The sequence below is a fragment of the Tachypleus tridentatus genome, chromosome 10, assembly GCF_004210375.1.
Source record: "Tachypleus tridentatus isolate NWPU-2018 chromosome 10, ASM421037v1, whole genome shotgun sequence".
Taxonomy (NCBI): domain Eukaryota; kingdom Metazoa; phylum Arthropoda; class Merostomata; order Xiphosura; family Limulidae; genus Tachypleus; species Tachypleus tridentatus.
This window is the reverse complement of record NC_134834.1, coordinates 106711140-106727193: the sequence shown is the minus strand read 5'-3', so window position 1 is coordinate 106727193 and position 16054 is coordinate 106711140. Positions and strand designations below refer to the sequence as shown.

General features: G+C 31.1%; 1 protein-coding gene across 4 annotated transcripts in view; it reads right to left on the bottom strand.

The window, feature by feature from the left end:
- The window catches only part of LOC143230046 (ribose-phosphate pyrophosphokinase 2), a 49357-nt gene that overhangs the window by 22878 nt on the left and 10425 nt on the right, over nucleotides 1-16054 (bottom strand). For 3 of the 4 annotated variants that reach the window (XM_076463007.1, XM_076463008.1, XM_076463006.1), the window contains exons 4-6: nucleotides 12115-12239; nucleotides 6677-6850; nucleotides 2790-2949 (exon numbers count right to left, since the gene is read on the bottom strand). In XM_076463007.1, the coding sequence (XP_076319122.1) occupies nucleotides 2790-2949; nucleotides 6677-6850; nucleotides 12115-12239 (459 nt within the window). Of the gene's footprint in view, nucleotides 1-2789; nucleotides 2950-3120; nucleotides 3322-6676; nucleotides 6851-12114; nucleotides 12240-16054 lie in introns of those variants that run through there. The other variant, XM_076463010.1, reaches the window with a different exon arrangement.

The following is a 16054-nucleotide window of genomic DNA, read 5'->3' as shown; positions in this document are numbered from 1 at the left end:
AGGTAAGTTAGTGAAGTCAGACTGCATGATTGTTAGTGTAGTTGTAAGGGGCAATATCTAGGATAAGTTTCAGAGTAGTATTGTTAAACAGAGATAAAGAATAATAATTTGTCTTGTCAAAGTGTTCTAAAATAATTGAACCCACTCATATAAACTTTTGACAAGCCAAAAAAATATTAAAGCTTTAGCTACAACTATTTTAACCAACAGAGTAAAATATTTTTGTACCTACTATCAACTTTTTTTAATATTTTAAAACAAGTGTACTGTGTACTGTCTATTTATTGTTCAAATTCATCACCAGCAAATCACAGATGCCTAATGTAAAGAATCCAGTCCCATATAACTGATATTTTTATTGCTTTTTTCAGGTTGATCTGATATGTTTATACTACAAAGAACTTCATCATTGTCACAACGATGAAATTTGAGATTAACTATTGAAATGTGTACACTGGGTAAATAGCAATGGGAAAATATGCTGGTAAAGAAACCATGTCAGTTACACTTATTCTTGACACGTGTTTCAAAATATCATAATTTGATGGAGAAATCAATATGGGAATTCTAATAGAAATGCATACAAGTTTTGTATCTTTCTTTTCAAAAACCAGAAAGAAAAAGTAAGATAGACTATGAATCATAATAAATAAAAGTTTAAAATAATAAATGCAAAAGTTCCATAATCCTTAAACTAAAAAAACATGTTTAAGAACCAGTAGTGTGTGAAAAGAAATGGATTTGTGGTAAGACATTGTACTCAAGGGGACTACTGTGCATGGATGATGTGTTGTTCTCTTACTTGAGGGTTATAGTCTTACCCTACTTACAGTGTAGAATGATATACTATGCATTAGATATATGTAAGAATGGGAGTATTGTTAAAGATTTAACCCATTTTTAAAAATTGTTTTGGCTGTGATATGAAGTAAAATCTCTCTCTGTTCTATGGAGTTGCAGACCTATCCTTGAAATGTGTGTTACAACCAAATCAGACACTGGCAACATTTTATAAAGTGTAAACCAAGCACAATCCAGGAAATGTTCACAGCAAGAAATGGCCCACCTCCATATTTATCACCAGGTGGTTTATAATTCACTCATTATTACTTACCATCAAAACTTCAACAATGTAACTTTTGTAAATGAATGTTTACTTCATTGCATTTGTCCAGTTTCTTAAGTTTTTTCCTTTTTTTTCATGTTCACTAAGTAAGTGTGTTTTTTAAAACATAAAGGTAAGTACCACATATCTGTGATACAAAAACAGTGACAATGTTCCCAACATACTGGCTTTCGGTGACAATCTTAGTAATGTTATATTATACTAGTCATATATCTTTAACCCTTTGTTATCTACACCCATATATTTATGCATGCTAGACAAACTCCACCCATACATTTGTTCAAATTACAGTAGTGGAAAAAAAACCCATGGATAATAAAAAGTTAAAAACAACATAATGGTCAAACGAAAGTACTGGTTTGAGAAACATTTAACCTTTGTTTGCATGCAGAAATTTGAAATAACTGTGATGTTTTCGTTTGCTAGTATATATTAAAAAATTCCATGGCCACACATTTTGCAATGTGATGTTCATTGAACTGCTTACCCAAAATATTACAAATATTTTTACAACAAAATGTGACAGTGTGACATTTTGCTACTTCAAATGCAACTGTTACATCTCTGTGTACAATAACATCTTCAGCTCTGAAATAATTACTGACTTGCCAAGTCTGCATAACAACTAGTAATCCATATTAACTTTCTTTTAAATAAAAAATAAAAACATCACATTTTCATGCAGATAAATTGGTGATAGAAACTCAGTTTTTTTTTTTCAGTCAAGATGCTAATAAACTTAAACAACCTATCTACACATTACTGATCTCTCTTGGTGATTAAACATGCTAGCTTTCCACCTGAACATATTAAAATTATATTAAACATGCTTTTATTCTAAATATATTAACAAGTTATATTAAACATGCTAGTTTACCATCTAAATCTATACAGATAAAATAGTACTGTCTATCATACGTCCATGTAACAACTTTGCAGGGTGTACACGAACCTTCATCAAATTTGGATTTTCTGAGTCCATGGGAAAAACATACAAATGTTAGGTTTTACATTTTTTGGTTTTGAAGTTTTTGGGAAATTTTATCACTACCTCACTTCCTGTGGATGGACCTTCACCAAATTTGGTATGGTGGTTTATTTGGTCCATGGAGGAGATGCTTAAAAATTTTCAGTTTGCATTTTGCAGTTTTTGTTAAATTTTTTACAATTACACATAAGAGAAAAAACTTCTTACATCCTACAACAACCTTTCATTCATCAAGAATTTGTGTTACTTCCATTTAGAGGACGGGTACTCCAACTAGTAAATAAGTTACACACGCTAGCTTTCCAACTGAATATAATAACATGTTATATTAAATATGCTAGCTTTCCACCTGAATATTCTGATTAGCTATAACATTTATTGTTCACATTCAGTCAGAATGATGTTATATGATTAAACAAATTTATGTCTGATATTTCACACACAGTGTGGATCTTATAGTAATTCAACTTTTCTAATCAATATTTTCAAATCTATTGTGTAGTATATAAATATATAAAACTGAAAACATTAGTTTTATGTTATTTGTACCATGTCTCAATTCATCTCTCAACTATAACTAAAAATGAGTTTTGAAGAGTGACAAAACAGTTATTACAAGAACAAAAATCTGATGAGAATTTTACAGCCTTTAATAAGAATTTATAGCTACTTTACCTGTATCTTGCTGCATTCATTCATGTGGTTGTCTTGAGGTATTGTGTTTGTAACAACAACTGCTTCAAAGCTAGCATTGTTGATTCTAGAGATGGCTGGCCCAGAAAAAATACCATGAGTAAGAATGGCATAGACTTTATTTGCTCCTGCTTCCAGTAATCTAAAGGTAAGAAATACCATGAGTAACAATGATAGACTTTATTCTCTCCTGCTTCCAGTAATCTAAAGGTAAGAAATACCATGGGTAACAATGATAGACTTTACTCTCTCCTGCTTCCAGTAATCTAAAGGTAAGAAATACCATGGGTAACAATGATAGACTTTACTCTCTCCTGCTTCCAGTAATCTAAAGGTAAGAAATACCATGAGTAACAATGATAGACTTTACTCTCTCCTGCTTCCAGTAATCTAAAGGTAAGAAATACCATGGGTAACAATGATAGACTTTACTCTCTCCTGCTTCCAGTAATCTAAAAGTAAGGAATACCATGAGTAACAATGATAGACTTTACTCTCTCCTGCTTCCAGTAATCTGAAGACGAGATGTTTTGTTATGGCAAATAAAATCAATAGTTTTAAATAAATTCTTTACTACTTATAAACAACATACTATTTCTATTAATAGTTTAAAAAATATAACATTTACATATATTTCATGAAAATCATATTTTAAAATTGGTTTACAAATTATCTGAAGCATATGCAATAATCAAATGTGTCTCAAGAAGAAAAAAATAACATCAATGTATATCCCATTATTACTTAACATGATGGTTGTAGATTGGCTTTGATGCTTCAGGGCTCAATTTTAAAGAAATTTCCAGGTTGTTTGAAGGACATGACCTGCATCAGATGCTGTCTAGAAAACTGTATTGGTTGTCAAAAAAAACACCAATAATTATGACTATATTGATGTATAAAAACCTTTAAAAAAAGCCCAATTTCAAAAATATTAACATTTTAAGTTTTAATAACTTTTTTCTTTCCAAAAAGTGCAATTAATGTTTAGTTGGTAATTCTGCATCTTTATTTAACTAATATTTGATGCTTTATTTCAAGTGATATACCCCATAAAATTAGAGTATAGAAAATGACAAAATACAGTCTTACTGTAAACAAACATTTGAAATGTATTTAGAAGGTTCTAGAGATTACACAAATAACAGTTGAGATTGTTTTGATGAAGAATGACTTTATTCTTAACATGAAATAACTTTGTACTCAAACTATTTTTACAAACAAATCATTAGTAAAAAATATGTCATTAGAAAATCTGATTTTTTATATACAAGATATTTATAATCTTTACAAAATGTATACTAAATTTGGTGAAGATACACATGCTGTATTAAAGGTTATAGTGGAAATGTGTGGACCAACTTGTGTATAGTATACCCAGCCTGCAGTGAAAGGGGTTAATGGTGGTTATCCTTTGGTTTTATACTTCACTGAACCATTTGACTTTTGTCATATATCACAAAATGCATTTTTACATCACATTATCAGTCTTAATTGTACTGACATCTGAACATAAACTGGTATCATTATATCATTAATATTGAAAATGTGAGTGAAAAAATACATTTTACGATATAGCCCCAAAGTTGAATGATTCAACAAAATTTGTAAATAATATACTATTTTCTCTATATATTAGACAAATCTTCTCATTGTTAGCAGTTCCCTATAGCAACAAACTAAATTATACAATTGAAAATATCACTTATAACATTATGTTAAATGATGTCAAAAATGTCTTTAAAAAATTCCAAGCTAAAGAGAGACTTAAATCCACACTATCAGATAACAATACAACATGAAGGCTTTATCTTCATATACTGTTAAGTACTAAAGTCATTTTTCTCTTAATTAAGATTGTATTTATGTTCCAAGTAATTGTGGGATACAGTAACCATTAAGCAGCATAAAATCAGTTTATGTCAATACTGTAGACACCACACAGGTATAACTAGTTACATTCCCTAGTTCAAATCTGTATCTATCTTCATGATTATATGTGCAACTTACCTACTGTGTGAACTTGCTCTTAATCTAAAACAGATAAGAACTGCTTTTAATTTGATGAAAGAATATCTAGATTTGTTCAGAAACTTTCCAGCATTAGGAAGAGCTATGACAATAACCCGGTTAGTCCCTGTGCACATAGTAACAGTAATGTTAATAACTTTAATTATTAGTCTCACTAGAGTACCTCTAGATATCTTTATAAATACATTACTTATTTAGTAATTCTATATTCAAAAATCAGCAAGTTTAATTTCATCTTGCCTAAACCTGAACACATTGTTGTAGTCCATTTAAGCACTCTTATTTTGGTAATAGAAAAGAGCACAAAGACAAATGATGAAACCAGCAGTTTTTACTTATTTATACTAGTTGAATGTTCATTTATTTCAATCTATAGATATATTTTGATATAGTAGATAATTTAAAAATTAATTAGAAATCATATTCTACCAAAGTGGGAGTTTGAATGTATTTAAACCCAGCTGTCAATGAAAGCTATCAATACAAATGCAGTGTCTTAGACCACTATGCTGTTACCTTATTTCAGATTTTCCCTCTGCCTCTTAAATCATTAGTTTGAACAAATGGCTGTGGAAAGTAAACTACCATTAAGAGTATCAAAAAATATCCATGATGAACATTAATATATCTGATACACTTATGAAACTTTAGTTCAAAATAATATCTACCAGTAGAATTCTGTCAGTTCTCACACTTATAAAACTTTAGTTCAAAATAATATCTACCAGTAAAATTCTGTCAGTTCTCACACTTATAAAACTTTAGTTCAAAATAATATCAACCAGTAGAATTCTGTCAGTTCTCACACTTATAAAACTTTAGTTCAAAATAATATCTACCAGTAGAATTCTGTCAGTTCTCACACTTATAAAACTTTAGTTCAAAATAATATCTACCAGTAGAATTCTGTCAGTTCTCACACTTATAAAACTTTAGTTCAAAATAATATCTACCAGTAAAATTCTGTCAGTTCTCACACTTATAAAACTTTAGTTCAAAATAATATCTACCAGTAGAATTCTGTCAGTTCTCACACTTATAAAACTTTAGTTCAAAATAATATCAACCAGTAGAATTCTGTCAGTTCTCACACTTATAAAACTTTAGTTCAAAATAATATCAACCAGTAGAATTCTGTCAGTTCTCTCTTTTTAATACATATTTCAACAAAGAGAAAAACAATAACTTTTACTACATTTTGACTGTTTATTTCTCTTAATCTAAAATACATATAAAGCTGCTGTCTTCAGTGTGATTAAATAAAAGTCAGTGATGTAGTAATATTCCATATTTAGCCAACAGTTCAGTCCTGTACATATTGAGTTATGGCAATGTTACTGTATCTCTTCAACTTTGGTATCATACCTCTAAATACAGATATAACATGAACAAGTTAGCAGAGATAAAGATTTTTTTAAAGTCAGCTTGAATGTTTGTTTGCAAGTGTTTACCAAAACTAAAAGTAGAATATAGTAGTGGAGTTTGACAAAAATGTAATAACTGAAAATAGGCAGAAGTATAAAAAAGAACGTACTTCTAATGCAATTTGAAACTTCTCAAAATAAAACTGTCAAGTTTCCAAAATTATTTCAAGAAATGAAGCCTGGCTTTACAGTCAGCTGTGTTTAGTATCTGTGTGATATTTTAAACACATAGAATTGCAATTTAAATCTTTGGTAACATTGACTGGATGAACATAATTCAGTGCAAAAACCACTGTTGCTGATGTAACTAAAAGGCTTAACTAACCAGAGACCCAAATTATTCAAAACAATGCATAATTTAAAAAAAATGCTAAAAGATTTCTAGAGGAGAGAAATATAAAAATGATCACATACTTGTCAGCTGCATGACAAACAGTACCACAAGTATCAGCCATATCATCAACCAGAATGGCTATTTTGTCCTTCACATCTCCAACTAAAACCATAGAAGCCACTTCATTTGCTTTCTTCCTCTCCTTATGTATAAGAGCAAAGTCAACATTCAAACGATCAGCAATAGCTGTGACCCTTAAATGAAACAAATGATTTAGCATTCACTAGAACATGTTGATAATGCAAGATTTCTAGATGGCATGTGAAACATGCAATCACAGTTTGAAAACAGCAATTTACAGTGAAAATATGAAATGATGTTTTTTACATAATGTGACTGAGCCCATCTTTAAACTTTAGCCATAAGTAATAGCATACAACTGGTAATATATCATAAAATTCATATTATCTGCAACCAAACAAGCAACTTTTTATAGCATGACTCACAACCTAACCTTAAAAAACAAACTTTTTAATGATTCACCTGTTAGTATAACTGACAATGATTATTAACCATACAGATGACTAAAGACATCTGTTTGATTAACTTAATTAAATTATCAATTAGTTACTTTTATTTTCTTTACTACTACTTACTAATTACTAACTATACTTTATGCCCTATTTTTTGTCTACTGATCTGCTACTATCCTCTTGGAATCCCCAAGTTCAACAGTTTCTGCTGTGGTGGTAAGATGAATTTGATCCTGGGTATCCTTGATAAATCTTCAACAGCAGGAGAAGATAACAGATCAGATGGGCCTGGGGCTAAACATATCTACCAGGTCTATTATGATAGTGAAGAAAGACTAAGGTGAAGAAAACTAATCATCATAATGGGCCTTTTTGAAGCCTGGGCCTACAGCCCAAATAGTCCCTACCTTAATCTGCCCCTGTCCAAGGAGGCTTGAATGAACTAAAAATTTCAATGCTTTCAAAAGGGGTAAGGTTTTGCTGACTTCTAAGCCAGCTTGACCATGTTTTTTTTTATCAATTAGGTGGGTTTAGAAAGTTTCCTATTCTTTTATTTTCTTTATGATGTGCATTTTACATCCATTTATTTTCATAACTGCAATAGTACATCATGGTGTGGTATTCTTATCTGACATGATGCACTATTGCAGATATACAAGACTGTAACACCAGTATCTACAATTTTCCTGAATTCTAATCCTCTGTTAGAACATTTCTCCACATTCAGAAACCATGTTGATTTTTATTATCCACTGGTTCTTTAATTGGTATTATATGCACTAACTGCAATTATGTGGTGTTGCCACTTCTGAACACTGTTCTGCCTACACATCCTCTGTACGTTTTTGGAAGAAAACCCTTGACATAAAGGTACATGACTATATATGTAATTTCTTCCTACTTAGTCTTGTATTTGTTTTTAAATCATTTTCTTATTTAACAAGTGTTTCAGGTATCCAATGCAATGAATGTTAGTATGATTTACTTTTCTTCTTGTTTATTAAAATTTTTTTAATACTTTAAATATCATGTCTTCTAGAAATTAGTCATTCAATGATATCTGTCTTCACATTGTTGTAGAATTTTGATTTAGTCAAGATATCTGCTGGTTTCTCTTAAGCTCTTGTGGAATATGAGTTGTTTCTTGATAACCATCTTATTAAGAAACAGGAGTTTGTATCTTCTTCTTCAATATCCCACCAAATGTCTGTTCATGAATTCTGGAATCTTTTCTGTGGTATGTAGCTATACGATAATGGTATCCTCAACATTCAACACAAATCCTAGAGTGGACATTTTGAAGATGCCATCTCCAAAACATTCTGTGTAGGGATTACCAAGTACAAATGATAGGTGTCAGCTTAATGCTAGGCTTCCTTGTTGTTTATTTTCATGTTTAAACAGGCTATGCTGAGGTTAATGAATACCAGTGATGGAGACAAGCTCATGATTAGGCTTCATGTTTTAAGTAAGGTGTGTTAAAGTGACCGAGTACAGGTTAGAGGGATGAACTCATGATAAGGCCTTCCTGGTGTTTATCTTCATGATTGAAGTAAATTGTGTGGAAGCTACCTTCTGGTGAGCTCATGGTTATGATTTCTTGTTTACCTTCATGCTTGAGGTAGGTTACGTCAATAATACTAAAAGTTGAATTCAGTTATTGCAGATGTTTTCAGTTTGGTATATTACTGAAGAGTTATGCCATTTTTAAGTTGTTGGTTGACTATCTGTGATGTTTCAAGAACTGGAATGTCAGTGAATGGTTTGGTTACATCAAGGCCTAAGTTCTTAAAATGTGAGAATGTTATATCTACAAAATATCTAACTAAGGGTGGCTGGTGAATTTCTCCAGTTGCCTAAATAATGGAGATGGTAGCATAGCCTTACTTATGAATCTTAAGCAGGCAAAAAGACATGTAGGGTGGTGCTGTTATATGATGTTCTTTGACTATTTCTGTTTCACATTCTTTTCAATGTTTACCAAGGAGTTAAGTTTTATTATCTGTGTTAGCATTAGGTTAAATTTCATTTTGATTGAATGACCACCTCTAATTAGAGCTTTGAACTTGATGGTACATTCCTCTTCATTAGTCAAATTATTATGGTGATGTCATTCTTTAAAGTATTGAGGCCAGCTTCTTTTCAATGTTTTTAATAAGCAGCTGCATTTCCATTTCATGGTTTTCAGGCTGTTGAATCCATCTTTTACTCCCCAAATTTTGTTGTTTTTTTTTTTAAAGGCTTTACATTTAAAAAAATGAGAGAAAATCACACTAGTTGCCATTGTGATAGCTTTTCTTTACATCAGTCAGAGCATGCCTATTCTTTCAAATGAGATATGTTGACTATGATAATGTTGTCTCTAGGTGACCATAATATCTGACAAATAATCATCCATGGCCTTATTTGAAAAAACATATTTTCATTGAAAACAATAGTGGGAAATTCAGTGAGGTTGCAGCATGCTAGCATTAGTTTAGTCCTGCAGGGTTCTTGTTCACACTGAGATAAGCTGACAGTAATACAAGTTTTTTAATAAAACTAAAACAAGTTTGTTTAGTTTATATTTGTTAGCTTAAGTCAGCATTATAGGAAAGTGATGTGGAATTTGACAGTTGTTCAGTTATGATAAACTTCATTCAATCCTGATATCCCTCAGATCAAGCACATTTTCATGAAAGATAGGAAAGCAGAGGGGACAGTTGTTGGTTCAATTCTATACCTTAGAGGCTTGACAATTGCTAATTCTGTTCAATTCAAGTTTTCATCATGGTCAATTTGCTAAGATCATGAAATTTTTCTTTATGTTACTCCTAGTCGCACATGCACATTTCAACATGCTGTCTGAGAATACAGTATTATTAACACAGTCTAACAGGGAACCTTATCACTCCTGAACATATTTTTTTTCTTCTGAGACAGGGAGAAATTTTGTTAATTTAAAATTAACTTTTGATACAAGTAATTAACCTACACAGATAAAAACTAGGTATATGTACCTAGCTAATTAAATAAAATGTTCAAATTATATTACTTATAATAAATAGAATGCACTCTTTCATCAGTTGTACACCTTCATTGTTAATGAGGTTTTCAATTGTTGTTAAAAGAGTCAAGTTCTATTGTGTATTGTTTCTCCAAACTGTATGTTCATAAAAATACCTTTGAATTTAATTATATTTGCATGTTATTCATATTAATCAGGAATTTATATAGAAGTGTAGAATTGAAACAAAAATTAATTTTTGAGTTTTCAAATATGACTATTTTTTTAAAATTAGAGAAGGTTTTCTATTTTATCTAAATGGAATTGACTTTTTGTTTTGTTTTTTCATATTTTCTTGAAAAACTAAGAAGCATACCAATACTTATTTAAACATATTTCAAGTCAAGAATAGCTTTAGCTTTCACTATTAATGAATTAATATTTTTCCAGTTTCCATACGACTGCTTAGTTCCATGTTTAGAACACCTTAAAATCCACCAGCTTCTATAAGACTGCTTAGGTCCATTTTTATGCACCTTAACATCTTCCAGCTTCCATAAGACTGCTTAGGGTCCTTGAACCCCCTTCTTATTTTTTTCAATCACTGTATGACAAATTTTCTTATGCTTCACCAATAAATTAAAGAGTCATCTTACATCCACAACTTGGATAAATCTTTTTCTTAAAGCTGCCAACTTCAAACGATGGATATATGTCAACCCTTGGATATATATTGTTGTATCTAAAAGTTCATCTGTATTCTCGACAATAAAAACACTTCAAAAATTTCATTAGTGTTACTCACTATCTTGTACTTCATGCTAACTTCTCAACAGCAATCTCATGAAACAAGAAGACATCTGAAGTTTTTCTCCTCATAATTCCTTTAGAAAGGAATTCCACTGAGACAAAGTTATTCACTCAACAGCTTTAAATGCATATAATTATATTCGCTTAAACTAATTTAGAAATGGTATCACCAGCACACACCATTACATGTTAAAAATTCAGTACATCAACTACGTCACTGTTTCCCATCCAAGATGCTGCAAGACTAAGAAAATATCATTATCCCTACAACCTCCTTCTTTAGGCACACCATTGTTAACTTGGCTATAAACCTTCAAGGATGTAGTAGAAATCAAAGACTGTGTGTAGGGGTGTTTCGAGCAAAAAACAACCATAAAAAGATCAAGAAACACACTGAACTATATACTAATTTCATGAATAACTATAATTCTATTTTAAATTAATTTAAAGTAAGTTCTATATTTTTACTGATGTTTGGCTTTTGTTTTAATATACAATATTTATTTAATGGTTGTTTCTATTTATATTATTCTATTTAGAAAGAATTCAGAAATAATTTTCAACAAATTACTCTTATTAAAAAGTGTTTAAAACCACACAAGGGTTTTTTTTTTTTTTCATACATATGTGTTGATGCTCAATTAATTTCACCAATACACAATTGATTCCAATCTTTGCAAATGTATTGGTATAGGAAGCCTTTATTGGACTGGTTTTCATATACTTGTTTATTCAACAGTTTTATTTGTTTATACTTGGTTTGGACAGAGTTAATTGCTACTTGAATGCCATTTTTAAAAAGTTTATTTCCATAACTTTATAATGTTTTATTACTTGTCCATGATAAGGAAGTATGCAAGATAGTGACACTGAATTGTGGGTATTCTTGACGTTTATTATCTAGCCACTGTTCTGGATTTTCAGTATGCAATTTTATAACTAAATATATCTAGACATTGTTTTAATTCTTTCAAACAAATCAGATTTTACCAACTGAAAAACATTAAATGTTCACTCTTACACTTTTAATAGGAAAACATTAATTTTCACATTTTTTTGTCATCTGTTTGGTGAGAACGTTATCACAAAAGGACCTTCACATAAACCCTTTTACAACTCAGTCTTGAAATAGACATCTGGAAAATCATTAACTTTTCCAGTTCTGACTTAAGAATAGTTTTGTTCTCACCTTTTAGCTCCACCAGCATCTGGAGAAACTATGACACAACTTCTCCAATCTGTGATATTTTCTTTAATCCACTTCAACACTGCAGGTTCAGCATACAAATTGTCAACTGGAATATCAAAAAATCCCTAGAGAAGACAAATATGTTAAATATTGATGAAATATGGCCCAAGTATGGCCAAGTGTTTTCATCTAAGCATCTCATATGTAACTTTCTGATTTAAAAAAAATTAAGAAAACAGGATGAAGTGACTACATATAATTAGGAAGATAAATTAATGCCACACCATAAAACTATACACCTAGCAGTCAACAAGTAATCTGTAAGTTGCATGATGAATAGGTGACTAAGTCTGATAACCTAATGGCACACTGTAAAACTAGCACCTTATAGTAATTATGTAATCTGTATGTCAGATGATGAACAGGTGACTAAATCTGATAACCTAATGGCACACTGTAAAACTAGCACCTTATAGTAATTATGTCATCTGTATGTCAGATGATGAACAGGTGACTAAATCTGATAAGTACAAAAAACTAATGGTTCTTGTGTAAATTAAGTATCTAGCAGTAAACATGTATTTCATGTCACATGGTTAACAAGAGACGAGGTGTGATAAGCACAATACTCTAATGATTACAGTATAAGTCTAGATATTTAGCAGTAAATGTGTTATTCATGTCACATGGTGAGCATCAGATTAGTTGTGAGAGTCGCTATAAATATGCTATTATTGAAATACTTAAATCTTGTATTGAGTTTGCAACAAATCAGGTAAATGATATTGCAGACATGTGAAAGATTTTGTAGTCAGACATGACAAAAATTGAGCTATATGGCTTAAATATGATGTGTTACACCTGTCACAAGTCCAACACAACATATCATCCAGTCAATACCATCCCAACTGTCAAACACGGTGATGGCATTATCATGTTATGTGGATGCTTCTCATTAGCAGGGACTAGAAAGCTTGTCAAGATTGAGGCAAAAATAGAGGGTGCCAAACTGCAGACAAATCCTAGAGGACAACCTGCTGCAGTCAGTCAAGAATTTAAAATTTACATTTCAGCAGGACAAGGACCCAAAGCACAAGGTCAAATCCACATTGAAAGGATTTCAAAAGTATAAAGTGTACATCTTGGAGTGGCCCAGTCAAAGTCCTAACTTGAATCAAATGGAAAATTTATGGTGAGACTTGAAAGTTGCATCCCATCAGTGATTCCCAACAAACTTATTAGAAATGGAGCAATTTTGCTACGAAGAATGGGCAAAAATTACACCATCCCATTGTGTAAGGCTGGAAGAGATCTTAAAAAAAAAAAAAAGGCTTGCAGCAGTAATTGCTGCCAAAGATCTTTCCACCAAATACTGACTTAAGGGGTTGAATACTTATGCAATCTGTGAATTACAATTTATACATTTTCTTTTGAGGGTTTGCCAACATCCAACCTCCTTCACTCATAAAAATGTTAAGCTTGATAATTATAGTTTCAATAAAAACGAGTTAATTAAAACATTTGTTTACATTATTTGTATTTCATCAAAAGGTGACATTGTTGGCAGGAGGGGGTGAATACTTTTGTTAGGCAATATATATGCATCTTTTATAGTTTGATGTGATTCTGTTTTTGTAGCATATTAGCAGAAGATGCATGAAAACTTAGCAACTTACATTTCAGACTCCTCAAGACTGAGAATGGCAACTACCTGAAGATGAAATCTAGAGGTGAAAGAAACCACACTAAGGTGTAAGTAATATAAAACTAGGGTGTTGGGTTTGTCCACATCCCAACCTGCAGTATCACATCCATGAAATATTGATTGCAAGAGAAGCCACAAAATGATAATTGTTATGGGAAGATGAGTGCAAAACTAAAAGGAATGAACAAGTTGGATAAGTTGTTGAACAACCAGTCAAGATTGGAGATAGATCATCAGTAGTAGTCTCATGAAAACAAAAATGGACTTGATTGTCTACAAAGGAAGCAATGCAAGTGAAAAAAACAACCAACTGTTAAAAAAGAAAACAGAAAACAAACAAGATATTATTAATCATACAGAGAATAAAATGACTGTAGAAAATATCTAACCACTCTCTTAAGCAGTCAAAGTTTTGGGAAGGAGAAAGTAGGCTAGAAACAAAATTAAAATGACCCAAGACCTGTCCAAAGTAAAAATATCAGAGTGACATCTCCCACAAGTAAGGAGAAGAAAATGGGATAGTACTTCTAACAAATGGCCAAAAGTTCATATGAAGGACATGTAACAACGTTAAAAACTAAACAGAAGTTCCAGCCCAGACAAGCAACAGGATGAGGAAGGCAGTGATTTATAAAGGCCTTGGAAGAATTCTGCAAGAACCAAGGAAAGTAAAGGACAATGGCCAAGGAAAACACAGAAGGTACTTAAAAAGGCCATACTGTAGTCAATGATTGAAGAAATGTATAGACTGCCCTCAAAAAAAAGAAAAAAGTGAGATCAGGAAGAAATGAAGAGGGAAATGGACCAGCACTGATACATTTTCCATATGACATGGTGGATGACTGACAAAGTAAAAAAGAATGTGCTAATGGTAGAAGAAAAAACAACTGTCCATCTTGCAATGGATTGGTTAAAAGCCACTCACATTAGATGAAGATGTGTAACACTGGGGTGAAGGATGGACATCTAAGGCTGACATAAAGAGAAACCTTCAAACTGATAGAAAATTAAGGCCCTACAATCAGTAAGATGGAAAGGAGAAGTCATGACAAAGAAGATCTAAGAGGGACAGCAAGAAATGCTGTGAATTAACTTAAGCATGTCACTAAGTTTCACTGATTTACATTAAAAATTTCATTATGCAAATGTATTGTCAATGAAATTAGCTTTATAAAGTATGCTACAATTGAATGTTTCATATTATCTCTGTTTTAATACCTTTATTTTCAAAGAAACTTGAAAAACACTCTCAATATTAGGCTTGTTCGTCCCATGACACACAAGCATTTAGAAGCTTCAGCTTATGGTATCTGTAAGTTAGGTAATTCTTGTATACAAGACCACAATGTATACATGGAAACTAGACTAAATGCTTTATTTACACATCCTTCTTTCAAATTCCTTTGAGTAAGTTCTGAGAAAGGAAAAATAAATCTCTTTGGAAATCCTGGTAGAATGGTAAAACAAATTCTAACTATTTCTGTAGATGTTTATAACCAATAGATAGAGATCATTTTAAATTAAAATTTTGTAATAGTTACTTTTAAATTGACATGTAGAATTCCTTAAAACTACTTGAAACCACTTTTAATATTAATGATGCTTATGCCCTTAATCAGATAGAGTTAAACTGTATTTAAGTTTTAGTTTTATATTATAATTAATTGTGTTCTTGTTTTAAAATACATATTGGAAAGGTTTAATAATTTTTTTTATAACCATAGCCCAAATTTCCCTCAGTTCATGAGGCCTAGTACAAGAGTACAACAATATTCTGCCAAAGGCTATTGTAACTCTGTCAATAGTATTGTATTATTGCCCAAGGATACCCATTAACATGTTTCATGATAAATAATTACACTGAAGGATTGAAAAAAGAAAATAAAACATTACAAATAAATTATATGCAAACATATAATGATTTGCAATTAAGAATATAACCAAAACAAAATGTTTCAAAATTAATTAATGAAAAATTAGAAGCTATGTGCATTTTTTCTATTTCTAAATTTTAAACATTTCATTAATGATAATATTCAAAATATTCAGTTTGATTGCATATAACTACAAAAATAAATATTTTGTTAAAATACTGTAAAAAGAAAAACTTGTATTTTTCTGAGGATTAACAAAGTCTTACTAATTGTTATAAAGATATGTAATGAAAACTTAGAGTTATTGTACAGATTATTGAACTGTGTATCATTCTCTGAATGGACAGTGACCTTATGAACT